This window comes from Humulus lupulus, chromosome 7 (genome assembly GCF_963169125.1).
Source record: "Humulus lupulus chromosome 7, drHumLupu1.1, whole genome shotgun sequence".
Lineage (NCBI taxonomy): Eukaryota > Viridiplantae > Streptophyta > Magnoliopsida > Rosales > Cannabaceae > Humulus > Humulus lupulus.
In genome coordinates this window covers 17,152,836-17,171,782 of record NC_084799.1, presented here as the reverse complement: position 1 = coordinate 17,171,782, position 18,947 = coordinate 17,152,836, and the positions used below count along the sequence as shown (strand labels likewise).

At 30.9% G+C, this 18,947-nt stretch overlaps 2 protein-coding genes and 1 long non-coding RNA gene across 3 annotated transcripts; 2 read left to right on the top strand and 1 right to left on the bottom strand.

The window, feature by feature from the left end:
* Positions 1-430: 430 nt before the first annotated feature.
* On the top strand, positions 431-1,371 carry LOC133791432 (uncharacterized). Its single transcript, XM_062229362.1, has 3 exons — positions 431-581; positions 726-775; positions 862-1,371. The coding sequence occupies exons 1-3, from the start codon at positions 431-433 to the stop codon at positions 1,369-1,371; spliced, it is 711 nt and encodes a 236-aa protein (XP_062085346.1).
* A 3,991-nt stretch (positions 1,372-5,362) lies between these two features.
* On the top strand, positions 5,363-8,851 carry LOC133789482 (uncharacterized). The gene is made up of 3 exons (XR_009873569.1): positions 5,363-5,598; positions 8,030-8,126; positions 8,587-8,851. It is a non-coding gene; the product is annotated as an uncharacterized LOC133789482 (long non-coding RNA).
* A 5,464-nt stretch (positions 8,852-14,315) lies between these two features.
* Positions 14,316-18,702, bottom strand: LOC133790825 (FRIGIDA-like protein 5). Its single transcript, XM_062228609.1, has 4 exons — positions 16,815-18,702; positions 15,526-16,053; positions 15,236-15,408; positions 14,316-15,127 (listed from the first exon to the last, which is right to left on the bottom strand). Exons 1-4 carry the CDS (start codon positions 18,523-18,525, stop codon positions 14,639-14,641), a joined length of 2,901 nt encoding a protein of 966 aa, XP_062084593.1. The 5' UTR covers positions 18,526-18,702; the 3' UTR covers positions 14,316-14,638.
* Positions 18,703-18,947: the final 245 nt, after the last annotated feature.

Below are 18,947 nucleotides of genomic sequence, written 5' to 3'. Positions count from 1 at the left end.
GGGAAGCAACAAAATCGCGAATGACTTCTATAGCTAACTGATGCGCTCTCTTATCCTACAGTTTCGCTGGTTTATCTATGGCTTCGTATGTCTCCTTGTCTGATAAAAATTTATGCCTCGACTTTAGTATATAAGCAATTGTGACAGATAAAAATTTTGTATGAAAGTTTAGTTGATTCACAAGAAGGTGATATATTCCTTAAAAAAAATTAACAGTGGCACCCCTATCCAAAAAGAATATCGCAGGGCATTTACATCCATCAGTACATCAGGGCATTTACATTTAGGAATAGTCTCTGGTGTTGTGTTTGGATAGAAAATATATGGCATAAATCTAATTTCTTATTGTTGTTCTTGAAATGGTTGTTTATTTTGGAATAGTCTTGTATTTGCATTTAGAATTCTTATTGAATCCTTAGGTCTTACCTAGATGGCAGGTGTTGATAATGAAGTTCTTATTATTGAGAATAATGACGAGGCTTCTGTTTGGACTCAAAGGCATGAAGAAATTTTCATTGAACTTATGGAAGAAGAAGTTTTAAAGGGAAATAAGAATATTACAACCTTTACAAAGCAATCATGTAAATATATAAAGGAAGAGCTTTATGCACGAACAAAAAGAAATTATACTAATATGCAACTAAGGAACATATAAAATCAACTAAAGCAAAAGCATAAGGATTTTAAGTCTTTACTGAAAGAGACTGGTATGGGATACAATGCAGTGACTAGAGAAGTTAATGCGACTGATGAAGTTTGGGATAAACTTATACAGGTAAAAATTATTTAAAATGGATTTTATGCTTGTTTTAGTTTAATAGGTATTGGTATATTTTATCAATATAATTTCATTTCATGTAGGTTAACAAGTCTGCTAAAATATTTAGAAAGAAAGGTTGTAAGTTTTATGAGAAATTATGCACTATCTTTGGTGATACTACTGCAACGGGTTCCAATGCTCATCCTTCAACTCGAAGTCCTTCTAATGATGGAGATCATAATAATGATGATGCAACATTGATAAGTCTTTCTACTAGAAATAAAGAAAGTGGTTTTGATGAGGATGGTAGCAAAAGAAGAGGTAAATCAACAACCACTTCGAACTCTCGATCAAGAAAAAAATCAAAGTTCTCATCAGCTTTGGCAGATGCACTGGCAACATATAATGAAACTGCAAAGCAAAAGACAGAATTGATAGAGAGATCAATGGCAACATCTACATCACATTACTTATTGGATGAGAGTGTTGAAGCTCTTAATCAAATTGATGGAATTAGTGGAGAAGTATACACAAAAGCATTTGAGAAGTTTGAGAACGAGGTGTCCAGAGCATTGTTTCTAAAGATGCCAGAGCATAGAAGAATAGATTGATTGCTGAATTTGAAGTGAAAAGTTTAGACTTTGTTTAGCTATGAACAAGATGACTTTGTTTAGCTATTAACTTTAGTTTTGTTTAGCTATTGACTGGATGACCTTGTTAGTTATTGACTGTATGAATTTGTTTAGCTATTGACTAGATGACTTTGTTTAGCTATTGACTGGATGACTTGTTAGCTATTGACTGTATGACTTTGTTTAGCTATTGACTGGATGACTCTGTTTAGCTATTGACTCAATGACTTGTTTTGTTTATTTTGTTTTATGGTTTGACTTTGACTTTGAGTGTTTATATATTTTTATATATTGAATGTAAAATTTAAAAGTTTTTTCTACTATCAGGATAAAATGTCTTTAAACGTTGCTTGGTTCAACAAGGATAATTTACTGGACGATTCAAATGATGAATTTGGAGAGATTTTGCTATATTTTGCTTGCGAGGAATATTATCAATTATATCCATCTAAGCAACCTTGTAGAAATTCAGCTCTTTCAGGCCATGAATATGTTATGGAAGTGTTGCACGGCCATTGGAGTAGGTGTTATGATTTGTTCAGAATGAACAAAGATGTCTTCAAACTATTTGGTGGTGTTCTAAAGGAAAAAAAATTATTGAAGAACTCACGATATTTGTCTGTTGAAGAACAAGTGGGTATGTTCTTATTTGTGATTGGCCATAATGAATAGCATCGTGTGGTTGCTGAACGATTTCAGCACTCCACCTCAACCACATCTCATTATTTTATGAAGGTTTTGAAGGCAATATGTTGTCTATCCAAAGAACTAATTACTCCACCTTCATTTAATGTAACTCCTCCACAAATTCGATTCGATCCAAGATACTATCCATTTTTTAAGGTACAAAAATTTGAATTATTTTTTTTTCCTTTCTTTTCAATATTTAATAAAAAAATTATAATAATTTATTTTATATTTTAGAATTGTGTTGGAGCTATAGATGGGACTCATGTTTCTGCACATGTTCCAATTGATGAACAAATACCATATCGAGGTCGGAAAGTGGATACAACTCAGAATGTTATGTGTGTATGTTCATTTGACATGAAGTTCACATACGTTGTCCCTAGATGGGAAGGATCAACTAATGATGCACAGATTCTTCTAGAATGTGCCACAAACTCAGATTATGGATTTCCAATGCCACCCCAAGGTAAGTATTTATCAAACTTATTATGTTGTTTGACATTATTTTATATTAAATATCTATAAGTAAAAATTAACATGAATTATCATTAGATCAGGAAAACATTATTTTGTTGATTCTGGCTATACAAACATGCCTGGGTTTCTTTCACCATATCGAGGGGAAATGTATCATTTGGGACAGTACACAGATCTTAATCCCATAGGAAAAAAGAGCTTTTCAATTATCGACACTCTTCTGTAAAATCCTTTATTGGCATATTTGACAATATTGACAAAATTAATTAAATGAGTATTTTCGAAATGGGTAGTTTCCTGTTTTGTAATATTGAGTGGTAAATTTCGAAAATGGGTAGTTTCCTGTTTTGTTGAAATGTGCCTTTTTATAATCAGATTATTATTCATATGTTAATAAAATAAATATATAATTTCCTATAAAAGAATATCTTTTCTTAAATTAGAAATTATTGGTATTTATTTTATGCAGGAATCGTGTACAGCTTGCAGAGATAAAGTATATATAGTTTCCTTATTTATTTAGGGAAACTGGTTTAAAAAACTGTCCAGGTTTAATGAATCTGTTTGAACGGATTGCCAGTCTGTTTGAACAGATTCTGAGTTTCCTGTTTTGGAAGATTTTCCATTTATTGGCTGATTGGTTTCTGATTTGTTTTCCACGACCTAAAGGGATTCTAAAATGTATATAATTATCCTTAGGTCGCTGGTTTTTTATCATCTCTCTTGGTGTATTATTTTCAAAATATTTTTCAAGTTTTAGAGAGACTTTTTATTATGTGAAAAACTTGAGTCCAGCAAGTTCTTAGTGGTTTATTACAGTGTACTTCTGTATTGTTTTCTTTGTGTTAATTGTGCAGGTTGAATACACTTGGACATTGGTCATCAAGCTTCGGGAGAAGTCTTGTTCGTGAGTCACTTTTCGGGAGGAAAAGTGCGAGTGTTATGATTTGGAGTTCAAGATCTTAGCACTTCAGAAATTTGATTAGGAGTTTAGATTACAACAGTTGCGACAAATTCAAGAGGGAGTCTTTATTTGTATAAGTCAATTTGGTTTTGTAATCGTTTAGATATTCTTCTAATAAATTTCATTCTCTGGGCGTGGCCTCGTGGACTAGTAGCAATCTGCAAAGATTGCTGATACCACGTAAAAATTCGTGTGTTCTTTACTTTATGTTCGTTTTTATCTTTTGGTCACAAACTGTTTAAACATATCTGGTTTCTGTTCAAACAGCCTTTGTGTCTGTTTAAACATTTCTGTAACAGTTCAACAATTAATTATTTAATTTGAATAATTAATTTGGTAATTATAAAAAACGGAATTTCATCTTCCTTAAGAAATATCATTGAACGGTGTTTCGGCGTGTTGAAGGCTCGCTTTCCAATCCTAAAACAAATGCCGTCATATGATCTAAGAATACAAAAGTACATTGTCATTGCTTGTTGTGAGATTCACAATTTTATAAGGACAAATGCAGAAACAGATGTATATTTTGATGGAGGTGAAGGAAATTCTGAAGTACAGGCCACTACTTTACAAAGCACAGATGAAAGTTTGACTAATAGTGTAGAGTTCAGTATTTCTAGAACTCATATATGTGAAATGGCTCATGTTTGTGATGAAATTGTTGATCATATATGGAGAACTAGTCGATGATAGTGAGATTGAGTAAATACATTAGTTGATTGTTATGACTCGTTTAATACTTTACTTTAAGTTTAGATAATTATCAATTCATACATTTTTATTTTACTATGTAGACTTTATTGATTTTATATTATCTCATGGATAAATATTAAGTTTTGAAATTTGAGATTACTTGGATATTATTAATATGATCTTTTTTTACTATAATTTTCTTATTTTTTATTTTAAAATAATAAATAGTGGTCACAATTTTTTTTTTTTTTTCAAACAAAAAATAAAAATAAAAATTACCAAACACATTTTTATTTTTATTTTAAAAAAACAGAAAAAAAATCAAAAAATATAAAACAAAAATATATTTTTATTTTTATTTTTGAGTTTAAAAAATTTGAAAACAAAAATTTTACTAAACGCAACATTTGTGTTTTTTGGACTTTTCTTCTTTGATGAGTAAGTAATAGCCAGGGTCGGCCCTGGGCATAGGCGGGCTAGGCCCGTGCCTAGGGCCTACCCCTACCCAGGGCCCAAAAATCAAGGTCAATTTGGAATGTATTTATATTACTAAATATTAGTTTAATTTTATTTAAAATTACATTAAAAAATTACATATACAAAAGGGTCTATTTTTTTCAAATTTATTAAAACCGTCTTAGACCCACTTTTTTTCAGGGCCGGCCCTAGTAATAGCATAGGTGGTCCGATTTTCTAAAATGGTTTAAAAAAAAAATGACGTGTAGTTATTTACGTTAATATGTTAAATAAATATATTATATTAAATTGAAGAGTAATGATATATACACTTAAATATTATATAGACCTAAACATTGCTTTTTAAAACAATGAATTTCCATTTAGATAAATGTAATTAATTTTTTTAAAAAAAATTGGCACCTCAATGTGCTAATATTTGAACGGATAGACTGAGTGCAATTATTTTTACTCTAAATTTAATTATTGTAGAGATACCTATAAATAATCATGACCATGACCGAGAGAAATAAATGAAGTAGAAGTGCTTATTTTTTTCATTCTTAGAAATGTTACCTAAAAAGACACTCACGTGAAAGGTAACAACCAGAAAATTGGGTCTTAAAGCATTAAATAATTTTTGTATTTTATTTTAAATAAAAAATAAATTTTCTCCCAAAAACATTCAAATCATTTCCAAGAAAACAAAAATACTCCTAGAAAATGTTAGTTAAATTCCCATAAGGTACATACAAGGCTCTTCTTCTTCCTTTAATCTTTCAAGAGACTCCATTTAAGAAACAATAAAGATAAAAAGAGTGAGTAGTCATATCACAAAAGTGCTTTTCCAAAACCCATTTCATAGAAGATGATGCAAGAGAAGAAGAAGAAGAACAAAATGGAAAAAGCTAGGTAACGGTCTTCAGGTAACCTCTTCTGCTTTTTTTTTTTTTTTTTTAAATAGTACCTCTTCTGTGTTTGGGAAGTAAGTTTTAATTTTGTTATACAAAAATCAAGTGGCCTGCCATTTAAAGTAATTTTTTTTGTTATACACACAAGGCAGTTTTACATAGTTAGGAGCCTAATAATCAACAAAAAAAAATCTCCATAGACCTTTCTTTCTCTCTCTGCTTTATTTGCCTTTCTTTCTCTCTCTTTTCCATTCTTTAATGCTTCTGAATTTCTAAGTTTCTTGATCTAAAGAGGAAAAAATCTCATTTTTCTCTATACGAATAGACAAACTGAGGAAAGCCCACATGGGTCTTGTTCTTTTTTTAGAAAAACTTGGCCTCATTAAAACCCCAAGAGTAAAAAACCACTGGGAAATTCCAACACCCTGAGTTACAATACACAGTCCAATATTCTCAAAATCAAAACGGCCACACTGTAGTTTCCATGAAAAGATTAATCCCAAATTCCCTTCTTAAGAAGCCATGGAGCAAAGATTTTGTAATGTCCTCCTAATCTAAGGATCATTACACTATGTAATTAAATAGTGTTTATTGTGAAAATTCTTATTATTAGCTCACTTTCATATCCTATGTCTCTCCTTATTGTCGATTTTGGAAGTTGAAGTTAATTGTGAAGATTCTTGTTATTAGCTCACTTTCTAGAAATGAAAAATCTTAGAACGATGAATAAATATATCAGACTCTTTCATAGACTTCACCAAGACACCCATTGACAATCCTTCTTCACCTCATTGGGATTCCAAAGAGTTTTGATGACATTAGAACAATAAGAAGACAGAGTGAAGTTGCTGGTATTCAACTTAGAAATAAGAGTAAAGTTGCCTTAATGCTTGTGAAGTTTTAAGTTTATTGATCTATACAGAAAAAAGTTTCTCATTTTTCTCTAGACGAATCTACTTAGGAAAACCCCACATGCTCTTTTCTGAGTCCAAATGGGGTGGTGTGCTACATAAAACTAGAACTAGGATAAGGATTATTTATCTTTATGATAATTGATATGCTTGTTGCAAAGTGGAACTAAGATTAATTATCCACCCCACTCAAAATAGTCTCACTTGTTTGGGATCTCTTATTCAGTCCCACTAAAAGTGTGAGATTATTTCTACCACACTCAAAAAAGTGATGGTACTTATCTCTTACTAATCCCAACAAAAAGTGTGAGAATATTTATCTCAAACTCAAAAAGTACCGATCCTTTTATTAGTCTCAACCAAAATTGTGAGATTATTTCTACCACACTAAAAAAAAAATGGTGGTCCTCAATTTTTACTAGTTCGGATCCCAATGCAATTACATATTCTTATATTAGAGCATCTCTAGGCAGGTGAAACTTTTGTTGCTTGACTGAGTTTTGTCAGTTTTATTGCCAAGTGATATTGCAAGGTAGTTGGGCAAATAATGTTACGCGGATGAGATAGAAAAAAAATAATATTTAAATTCTTTTGGCAACATATATAAAGTTGTTAGGGTTGGTGATGCTCACTGAGCAACTCCAATGATAGCTACTTATTAGTTGCTTAACATCTCAAAATCATCTAAAAATATAATTTTTTATTTTCTCTCTCATCCACATCATTTTTAGCAACTTTTTTCATAAAAATGTTCTAATTCTAAGCCACTCCAAATATTACATTTATATGTGTATAATTAAAAAAAAAAAACCACCGTTGCCTCTGATGCTTAAATATTAAAGCTCTCCAATGCTTTAAAAAAAACAAGCTACGGTGCTTGTCAGAAAATAATCAATGGGCCACCCAACGAGCCACTTCATTGTGGCTGCTCTTAAAGCATATCCAACGTAGGCAACGATGGAAGTTGTTTCTCAAAATTATATATTAATTTGTTATTAAAAGTAGCCAATCACATTTTTTTTCTTTTTTTAAAACAATGAGCATCGTTGCCAAGCAGTGGCAACTTTGCTTGGCAATCTTTGTTAAAAAAACCACCAAAAGTAAGCTTTATGAAAGGTAACTCCCACTGGAGATGCTCTCAGTGGAACTCACATATATTATATATATATTTTTTAAATTAAATAATGTTACACATTAAAATCAATATAATATTTTATTCAATCAAATACTTTAGTTAGTATTAAATTTATCTTTATCCCATGCAATATACTTATGTACCAAACGGCCCTAAAAAAAGTCATTGGTTTTACGCTAAAGATGAACTCAAGGCCATTCAAGTAATCAGCATCACACTCTATACTATTCTCTTGCTTTTGAGTATGTGATTGAGCATGTATGTGCTTATTGTGGATTTTGGACGTTGAAGTTAATTGTGAAGATTCTTATTATTAACTCACTTCTAGGGAGTTCATGCATCACTTGCATGTTTATGCTTATGGAAAGTTTAAAAAAAAATGTTCTTTGATTTCTTGCAGAACAATGTCACCTGAGACTTGGCTTTCATACAAGACAACATGATTTCTCTAACTATCTTTTTTCTAAAATTATGTCAAACAAGCCAAAAGAATAAAGGTATGCCCACTTTAGCTTTTCGCTTGATTTTGTTGTGAAAATGAATAAATATTAGTTCAACTGAGGATATTTTTTTTTATTGAAAGTTTATTTGCTGGAATTGTAAAATCAAGGGATGGAATTTGTAAGTGTCTTATTTGTTTGTTGGCAAAATTATCTTTTCACAGTGTTAACTGTGATGTCTGTTGTTGCATCTTTATTTTGTAAGTTTTGAGTTTGTTATAAATTTAAGACGTTAGCTTTTCTGTTGAATATTTTAACTGCATCTGTTAAGTCAGCATTTAATGTCTTTTGTTTGTTAGTTAGTAAAAAAAAAGTGTGTTTTGGTTACTGACCATAAATAACTCTCTTTGTATCAAAAATATTGACAAGATTAGAGAGTGTGAGCTTAGAACTAGGGTTTTTATATCATCTTCATCTTGGTATTTTTGGTCTTGTTTTTTTAAGAGTTTCAGTGCAGGTACAAGTAGTTCTGCTGAGGTAGTTGTAGCTGAAAGTGGATCTGGTGGGAGATCAGATCGTGATTCAAGGAGATGTCGATTGGTGTAGCTTGGCTGAAGGGATTTCATAAAGCTTTTGTTTCATGAACTGTATAAGATCTAGATTTAGATCTAAGTAATCTTGTTCTTTGTATGATAAAGTTTTGTAAACTTTGAGACACGTTGTTAAACTTGTTGTTTTGTCAAGAATCAGACTTGTTGCAATAAAGTTCTACTATTCAGATTCGTTCTGTTTTTTAGAATATTATGTGTTAGTTGATCTTGATTTTAACAAGTAGCTACTAGGATTTTCAGAATTCAAAGAGAAACAGTTGGAAACAATGTCATGATGTTGGGATAACAATTGAAGAGAAAGAGAGGGAGTTTGTTCACATAAATCCATTATCTGTCTTAAATGCTGAGAATAAATTGGACATTCTAAATGGTCCTATTATACAAGAATATCAAGGAATGAATATTGAATATATCGCTGAGTTGAAAGAAGATATTTTAGGTAAGAAGAAGAGATATGTTGAGAAATGTACCAAAGAAATTGAGTTGAAATTAAGAAAAAATATCAAAGCGAAGCATTGAAGATCTAAAGTAAACAACCAATTTTCCTCAACCAAAGAAGAGTTATTAGTAATATCAGTTGGTGAGCAGCTGCGATTGATTTAATTTCATATTGAGTTTAGTATATTTTAATTTAAATTTAAAATAATAATACCATAGGACATATACATATATAGGGAATTCTCCTATGGGGATTTACTTTAAGCCCTACCGGTTGGGCTTTCAGTGTTTACAACCCGTGAACAGTTTTCGGAGCGATTTTTTTTATGACCGTGTATATTGTAGCTATTTAGAGCATCCTACAAATTTTCAGAAAATTTTGAATAATTTACAGTACCGAAAACTAGGTTCAAATATGTTGTTGCACGAGTGACTAATTTTTTTTATGCCCGTGGAAAACAACATGTTTGAACCTAGTTTTCGGTACTGTAAACTATTCGGAATTTTCTAAAAATTTGCAGGATGCTCTAAATAGCTACAATATACACGATCATAAAAAAAAGTCGCGCCGAAAACTGTTCATGGGTCGAGAAACACTGAAAGCCCTACCAGTAGGGCTTAAAGTGAAGTCCCTATAAAAGAATTGTATTATATATATATCCATATAGTAAATATTGTAATATTAAAATAATTAATAATGATCTCATCTAAGCTAACAAAATTTGCGAGCTTCTTCGAGCTAAATGGGTTATATTGACTCATTCGATTTAATACAATAATGATCTTGTTATTAGAGCTATTCAAAATTTGTGAGTTTGGCTGAGCAGATGGAATTATGAACTGATTCAATTTTCATCTGAACAAATTAATGAACAAAAGGAGTTACTAAATAAAGGTACAGAATCAATCCAAGAAAATATTGAGTTGTGCCAAATGAAAATTAGAAAGAGATGTAAAAAGAAATTTTTAAATTTTATGAGGTGTGTGTAATGGGAAAAATAAAAAAAATGAGGAGAGAAAGAATAAAAAGTACACCCATAGAAGTATCCCTAGAATATAATAATATATAGTTGACTAACCAATGATCCAAATGGATAATTTTTTGCATTTAATTTCAATAAGAGAGAACTAGGGAGGTCGTTTAGACCATTCCCATGTTTATAATCTTTCTTGAACAAAAACTTTCTCTAATTATGACAAATAAAAAAAACATTAATACATTACTTCTTCATGGAAAATTTGAGTATGAAAAATGCACGAGTTCTTCAAAGTGAACTTGGTTTTATATTTTCTCACATAAAATGTGTGGTGACATGAACATACTAACGTGGATGCTTGCATTAGTTAATAACTTGATTTGGAAGTAAGATATATTAGTCCTCTTTGACTAAACTTAAAAGCTTATTTTAAGCTGATTTTAGGTTTTTGGGTTAAAAAAATACTTTTAAGATTGTTTGAGTAAAAAATTAAAATTGTTTTTTTAATTTTTAAAAAAAAAAAGTCTTCTTTTGGATAAATTAGGATTTCTAACTTTTTTTCAAAATACTTTTTTGAGAAGCTATTTTTTAAATTATAATAATTTTATTTTTTTAATTTAATCATAAACTTTTTTTAATTAATATCCAAACACTTTGAAAATAATTTTTCATTAAAAAAAGTATTTATAAAATAGTTATCTAAACAGAAAAATAAGCTAAAACTTATACTTTATCTTATGCATTTAACTATAAGAGATTTGTCAACCATGATCATTATAGAAAAGAAAATTGATATTTAATAAAGGGTTATTTGCGTAAAAATTACTCAATGTTTAACAAAAGTAATATTTAAATACCCAAACTTTTTTTTACAGGAAAAATACCTAAAGTTGCTAAAATGTAACATTTATATACTCAATTTTTTTTTTTTGCAGCAAAAATACTCAAAGTTGTTAAAACGTTGCACATTTACTACCTAAATAGTTAAACAAAATGGGATATTTGCTGCATAAGTACCCAATGTTTGGGTTTTGTACGCAGCATAGACCCAATGTTTATTTTTAGTGGAAATAGTACCCAAGGTCAGTAAAAGTGTAATTTTGTTAGCCTCCTCTGTTAGGTCTCCGTTTCGTGATGACTGGACCAACACGTGTCACTCCGTGATTGGTCCAGCTCAATAATACTTTAAAAATAATTATGATTTGGACTAATAAAACCATGACATGTGTCTACCTAATCAACTTATTAACAGACCTAACGGAGGAGACTGACGGAATTACACATTTACTGATTTTGGGTACTATTGCCACTAAAAATAAACATTGGGTCTATGCCACGTACAAAATCCAAACATTGGGTACAAATGTATTTAAAGTTATAAAAAATCATTAAAATTATAAAAATATAAAAATAGCCTAAATTAATTCTAAAATTAAAATATAGTTTTATTTAATGAAAATAATAAATAAATATTCTTTTTATTATATTAACGTTTTTAATAACTTTTTTTCTCTTTTAATAGATTTTTAGTTATTGATTTTTCTTATACCTATTTTCAATCAAAAATATTTTTTTCATTAAATAAACTATTTTTTCAATTTTAAAATTAATTTAGGTTATTGTTGTTTATTTTTTTATATAATTTTTATAACTTAAAATACATTTATATTAATCTTTTTTAACTATTTGATAATAAAGGTAAAACGTTTTAGCAAGTTTGGGTATTTTTTCGCCAACAAAAAAAATTGGGTATTTAAATGCTACATTTTAACGACTTGGTATTTTTCTTGTAAAAAAAAACTTGAGTATTTAAATGTTACATTCCGTAAGCATTGAGTATTTTGACTACAAATATCTCTTCAATAAATAAATGATTTAAGGTTAGAAATGTCATTTCGATCTAAGAAATGACAAAGATAAGGTGTAAAAATATCAAGAAAAGAAATATCATTTCCACAAAGGGACGATACATTTTCTTTTTCTGGAAAAGAGAGTGTGAGATAACTTTTTTTTTTGTGTATGTATTTTGACTTATTACCTGTTTAGATCCTGTGTTTTGACAAATTATTTTTTGAATCCTGTGTGTTTGTAAAATGGTTTAAATAGGCCCCTTAACCTAATTTTGATGAACAAAAAATTGAATATAATAACACAGTTCTTAGGCAGATTGACTGTATTTTTGTTCTGAATTATTAGTTTGATGAATTATTTGTGATTTTAGTTCAAAAAACTTTGATCAAAATCGGGTTTATGGGTTTTTTTGAACTATTTTATAAAACACAGGGTCCAAAAAGTAATTTGTCAAAATACAGGATCCAAACAAGTAATGAGCCAAAATACATAGTCTAAAAAGGCATAAACCCTTTAATATATGTTCACCATATATTTAAAAATAAATAAGATGTTTTCCTTCGAATTATTACCATTTGTAATTCGTGCCCTCCAAATTTTTCAAGTTGTTAAAAATTTCCCTCGAACAATGCACTGTTACCGAATATAGGACTTCTGTTAGTTTCTGGGTGACGTGACTTACAGAAGGCTGATTTTTGGCTGTTTGGGCACTGACATGGCACTGCCACGTGTATAATTAATTAAAAAAAATTTAAATAATGTAAAAATAATACTTTTTTCCTTTTTTATATAAAAATATTTTTTACTTCTATTTTATTTAAATATTAAAAAAATCATATAAAATAGTAACTTTAATAGTATTTTATCTGTACTATTTGCTTTAGTTTTATTTGAGTGTACAATAAATTTCTTGTTTTATTAATTATGCTTCAATTTTTTTCCTCAAAGATAGTGAATTTTAAAAACTAAACAAATAAAAAAATATTTTATGAATTGGAGAAGAAAAGTATGATTATATTAAAATTGTAAATTAATAAATATTGTATGATTATAATACGACCTCAGCCACCACTACCCAATAATTTACAATTTTCTTTCTTCTTTTTTCTTTGAGAAATATCACTTTTCTACTAGTCACATCATCATTTTCTACTCCAATTCATAAAACATTATTTGTTTTATTTGTTTGATGTATTTAATTTTTAAAATTCACCATCTTTGAGAAAAAGGCATAATTAATCAAACAATAAATTTATTGTACATGCAAATAGAACTAAAGGAATTAGTAAAAATAAAATACTATTCAAGTTACTATTGTATAGGATTTTTTTAATATTTAAATAAAAAGAAGTAAAAAAATATTTTTATAAAATAAAATAAAAAATATATATCATTTTTAATTATTTTTTATTTTTTTAATTAATTATACACGTGACACTAATGTGGACTATCAAATCAGCCTTCGATCAGCAATGCTACCCAGAAATTAACAAAATTCTCATATTCAGTAACAGTGCATAATTCAGAATGAATTTTTAACAACGTGAAAAATTTAGAACAGGAATTGCAAGTGATAATAGTTTAGGGAAAAAACCTTATTTATTTTATATTTAATATCAAATAGTTGAAATTAGTATTTTTAAAAACCCAATACCATATTTTTCTTTTTTAAAAAAAAAGCTAATCATATTAGAAAAAATCTCTGAAAGGAAAAGCATACAAGCACATAATAAAATTTTAAATGAGTCAATCTAACGAGTTGATGTATGCATGACATAATTATATACAATTATAGTGAAGTAAATAAATAAATTGAACAAATGAGTAATCGTGTAAAACAAAAAAGTTCACACTATATCACTCTCCCCACGTATATATAAAAATATGCGTGACATCTTAGTCTTGTCTTCCAGTCAAAAAACAAAATGCATGTTTGTGTTAAACAACAATGGAAGTAATTGATCCACTGTAGATTAAAGCTAGGAACTAGATCAAATCTACCACCATGTATTGGGTTTTTGCAACAAGAGCATCTCTAATGGAGTGCAAAAAAATTTGTATTGTATAATTTAGTATTTCTTACAAAAAAAATATATAACACCAATGAGACAAAATTGTACCAAATTTGACACATGTTAAAAATTGTGTCAAATTTGGCACAAAATATTATATGAACTAAATTTAGCATATCAATAAATGTTACATTTTTATTACCATATTATCACTAATTATTATAATTGAGTAATTGATAATTATTGACCAATAATATATCATTTTTATTTATATTTTTTAATAACAAATTTTTTAGAATACATAATTTAGATGATAAAATATAATAAAATATAATTTTTGTATGTTCTCAATAAATATTAAATTAATCATTAACATGTGTTAATTTGCATTTTGAGTATTGGAGCACAATTACAAATATTAGACCAAATATAACATTATCTAGTTTTTTTTTTTTCTAAATTTTCCACAAAATTTACATGAGAGGGTCTAAGTGTATTTCACAAATGCCATATTTGTAAAGTAGAACCACGTGAACGAACATCTAGGTACAATATATAAACGAAAAATGCAAAAGAATACCTAGTGATGATGATGATTCTTACCACTAATTTTCCTCATTCACTCTCCACTAAGCATTGGCGTAAAGGTCTTATTAGTTTTTATAACCGTGGTATAAAAACTAATAAGATGTAAATAGATGGGATGCATGCTGATCAGGCAAGACACTAACATTGTTGCTTTCAGCTGAACCAAACTGTAGACGGCTAGCCAATGCAGTTCCAATTCCAATCAGATGATTCGGTGGACAAATCATTTGCTGAGGAACTACTTTTGAAACTGGCGAGCCACTGGATTTTGGAGTCGATGAAGTTGCTTGGGTATGTTTGTTTTTACTTCGCTTTGGTGGTTGTTTACGAGAGACTGGACTGTTCTTTCTTCTTCTCCTGCTTGCCTGCTGTTGCTGCTCCTGTTGTGGCTGTTGCTCTTGCGGTTGCTCATCCTGGGACTGGAAAAATAAGGCCAAATGTCTCCGGTCGTTCTTTATCTTCTCCAGCAGGGCAATGCGTTTTGTTATATTGTCCGGTGAGAGTTGAGATTCAAGACCATAAATTTTGATGCATTCAACAACCGTCATTAGAGCAGCTATTTCTTCGTCAGTGGCTTCATCCTGTAAGCAGTTCTTAGTATTTCATGATTACACATGCAACAAAAATGGCAGTTTTAAGTTTTTAAAAAAGAGGAACAAATCTTGACACTCGAAAAGTTGGGATTGTACCTTTTCTTCGGTTGATTTCTTTTTCACACAAAGTTTTCTGAAATAACTCTTCACATAGTCCATGTACTCTTTTAATAGTTTAACTGGCACGAACATTTCAGTTAACTCGAATGCATAAGTGAGTCTAATTGCCTCAATGACCTTCTTCCTTTGAATCAGATGTTGAATAAAGACTGCAGCATGAGTAATAAATTGCAGGCTTTACAAAATCATCTCAAGCGCAATCAACTAAGTACGAAAAAAGAAGTCATGTTGTATAGGGCAGCAAGCAAAATTTAAAATAAACTTACAAGGGATCTTATATGCAGAAGCAATGGAACGACTTAGTTCCAGAGCATGTTTATTTTGAGTGATCATATCCATAAAACTCGAAATATCATCATCATCAAAGATTGAAACAATTCCGTATATACCAAGGAACTGTAGAAATCCCAAAAGCTCCAAAAAGTTTTCGGTATTGGCTCTTATTTTTTCTTTCCACTCACATGCTACCTTTATTGCAACTGCTCTCAATTGAGATTCAATTTGTGGTGAGATCCCCAATAGCTGCTCAAACAAGGAAATGTAACTCATCATGACACTTTCCTGAAAACCTACATCTCCACTCTCCCAAAGTTTAGAAAAAGACTCTTCCACAATATCCAACACTTGTTTTGCTGGGTTCGGCATTTGAAGAACAGCTAAAATTTTATCCTGTGTCAATTCTTCAAGTAAAACATGCTCAGAACTCCTTTTACTCGTGGTTGAACTGGATTGAAAATTTGGAGAACTTGGGGCAGCTTCGTCAGCCCTCGAATGTTCTGCTTGCTCCATGTCAACTGCAGAAAGAAGAAAATTTGGAACAAGAAAATAAACCATAACAACAACACAGATTACTTGCATTGCACCGTGTATTTCAAAGTTTTTCTTAAAATTATAATAGCAATAGGCAATCAGTTAATCATATGATGTTAGGCCACTATAGAGTAGCTCGGAATAGGACACTGTTTAAGTAGTACTCTCTACATATGAACCATCCAAAAAATAAGGACCTGAAAACACCTGCACATTCATTATAGTTATAATTACGGTGCTTTAACTCTAGAATTAACTACAGGAGATAGCATATGTAGCAGTATTTCCATTTGCTGCGCAGCCCTTCAAGAAAAACTGAATGAAAACCATAAGCTTGCATTGTCCCAGAAATATCAATGAAGAAAAACTGATGCTGCCATGCCCATGTACACGAAATAGTGACATTGAAAAACCTAAATATGTTCACATGCATCGTAAGGGAAGAAAGAGAAAGAATCTTTCGCACTAACTACTTTTACAGTGAATATGAATAATGATGTGCCAGTGCCAGACAAAGTAAGTAACAGGGACCACTTTGTCTAAAATCAGCATATTATTGAAGTATTCTGACAACATTTGCGGGTCCCAGCACTATAATATGCCATAAATAATCTGAAAGATGCTATTAAGCTCTTACTTTCACAACATTATGTGACTAGAGAACATAAACAAACTTCTAATTTCGAGACCGTATAAAAACTTCATAAACAATAAAGGTAGAAGAGAGATAAACAGAAGAGCTCACCATGTCCTTCGTCTGCAATGCAAAGGGCCCGATGTAATTCAGCAGCTTCTCTGTTCTGGTCAACAATATCAAAAAGACTGAGAACCTCATTCGCATCAAAAGCAGAGGACAGTCTAAAGCTAGCCAAAAGCTGCAAAAAACCCAGTACTTCCAAACTATTATCTTTCTCAGTCATCACCATCATCCTAGCCTTCCAATCAACCGCCAATTTCATTGCTTCCTCTCTCACTTGAGGGCTAATATCTGGTGAAGTATTCATTAGCTGTCCCAACAAAAGAATGCAGCTCCTTCTTATAATTCTCAGGTCAAACTCCTTATCATCACTACTCAAATGCAAAGGGTAGAACCCCTTAACAGCATCTAACACCAACTTTGGAGGGTCTGGTGATGTTTGAAGAACAGTATAGAGTTCAGTACAACGAAATTCATGCCTCCTTAGTTGATCACCCAAAAGCATTTGCAAGTATTGCCCATTAGTGATGCTGTATTGATAGCTAGCAAATGATACATAATCCGCGCTGTTAAGATTATTTTCTGATTTATCAAGCTTAGGATTATTTTCTTCATTTACTCCTAATAACCCAGTTGACTTTGGTATTGATTCAAACTCTCTCTGTCTCCAAGTAGAAAAATCACTGACCCTTTTCTCACATAGCTCTCTTTTTTCTAGTTCTTGAAAACGTTCTTCCACCAATCTTTGTAAAGAAGCAACAATCTTCTCTTTCGATTCAACCTCTTCGAGGATTTCTTTGACCTCTTTTTGGATCAAACCCAATTCCTCAATTTTCGATTCAAACGATTTTTCCTTCATTTCAAGATTCTCCACCAAACTCTCAAATTGCTTCCCTTTCATATCAAATTCATAAGCACATTCGTCCACTGATTTTTTCAATGAAACAAAGCTCTTCTTAATCACTTCCTCATCCATACGAACCAACTCAAGTTTCTTTTCGATTGACTCAAATTCAAGACACTTTTCAAGAAACGTGTACTGAATCGATTTAAGCTTTTCGTCATTCAATTTAATTTCTCTCTCAAATTCATGAATTGAACTCCGAAGCACTCTGAGCGTCTGTTCTCTCTGCTCAATTTCTTTCTTGTGATCCTCAACCACACCTCGAACAGAACGATATTGCCTCTCCTTCACATCAAGATCGTCTTTGCATTTCCTCAACATTCCTCGAATCGAATCGAGTTCTTTCTTCTTAGCCTCAGCTTCCTCAGACCTTTCCCTAATAATTCTATCCAAAGAATCCAATCTTCTCGTCCTCTCTTTGACACCTTTCACCAAATAATCCATCTCCTTCTCCTTCTCCAGTACCGATTTCTGCATATGGTGGTATTGCTTCACTGTACCCTCAAGTTCTTCGCGTTTTTTCTTAGTCGACGAATCCAACGAATGGTTTCGCTCCTCGATATGTTTCTCAACGCCATTCAAACTCTCTGCTTTCGCCGCAATCTCCACAGACAACTGCGACTCCTTAGCTTTCGACTGCTTCTCTCTGGCTTCCACATTCTTTTCCCGCCCCACGAGTTCTTCAAGTTGGTCATTGAGAGACTTACGAATGGAGTTGAAATGTTCCTCAAGGTCCTTCCATTGAAATGTTAACATGAGTATGGAAGAAGCTTCTGAATTCAGAACTTCGTAAGCTTTGCCGAGACTGCCCTGCTTCAGCTCCGTTACTTTCAAATCCGACGCTATATTTTCCATTTGCAATATAATGGTAGATAAACTCAATCGTAGGGACTAAGTTACTGGCGTGTACAGTGAAAAAACACTAGAGTAGGTGTTGTTCGCCATTAGAGGATGACACTAGAACTCGAAACCCTAGAAGAAGAAGGAGGAAAATATTAAAAAAAATTGAATGTATGTACCGGACATGAAGAAAGAAATTAAATTAAAATATATAATGTTGAGAAATTTCCGGCAGTATAAATTTTGAAACGTGGGAGGGTTAGGATTACAACGTATACATTTGTTCAAGGGCCACTACCCACTAGCCACGTTTTCAATGTTTTAAAAGAATTTCCGATTTTACTTTCTCAAATATTTATAGAATTCCATTTAAAAAAAAAGATATTTATAGAATTTGTCAAAATATATATTTATAGAAACTAATAAAAGTGTAATTA

What these genes read in the sequence shown, in the direction of transcription:
- LOC133791432 (XM_062229362.1), top strand. Translation starts at nt 431, where the DNA reads ATGGCAGGTGTTGATAATGAAGTTCTTATTATTGAGAATAATGACGAG. An exon ending in AACCTTTACAAAGCAATCAT is followed by an intron (nt 582 to 725) that starts GTAAATATATAA and finishes GATACAATGCAG; the next exon opens with TGACTAGAGAAGTTAATGCG. An exon ending in TTTGGGATAAACTTATACAG is followed by an intron (nt 776 to 861) that starts GTAAAAATTATT and finishes CATTTCATGTAG; the next exon opens with GTTAACAAGTCTGCTAAAAT.
- LOC133790825 (XM_062228609.1), bottom strand. Translation starts at nt 18,525, where the DNA reads ATGGAAAATATAGCGTCGGATTTGAAAGTAACGGAGCTGAAGCAGGGC. An exon ending in CATTGCAGACGAAGGACATG is followed by an intron (nt 16,054 to 16,814) that starts GTGAGCTCTTCT and finishes TTCTTTCTGCAG; the next exon opens with TTGACATGGAGCAAGCAGAA. An exon ending in AGAAATCAACCGAAGAAAAG is followed by an intron (nt 15,128 to 15,235) that starts GTACAATCCCAA and finishes AACTGCTTACAG; the next exon opens with GATGAAGCCACTGACGAAGA.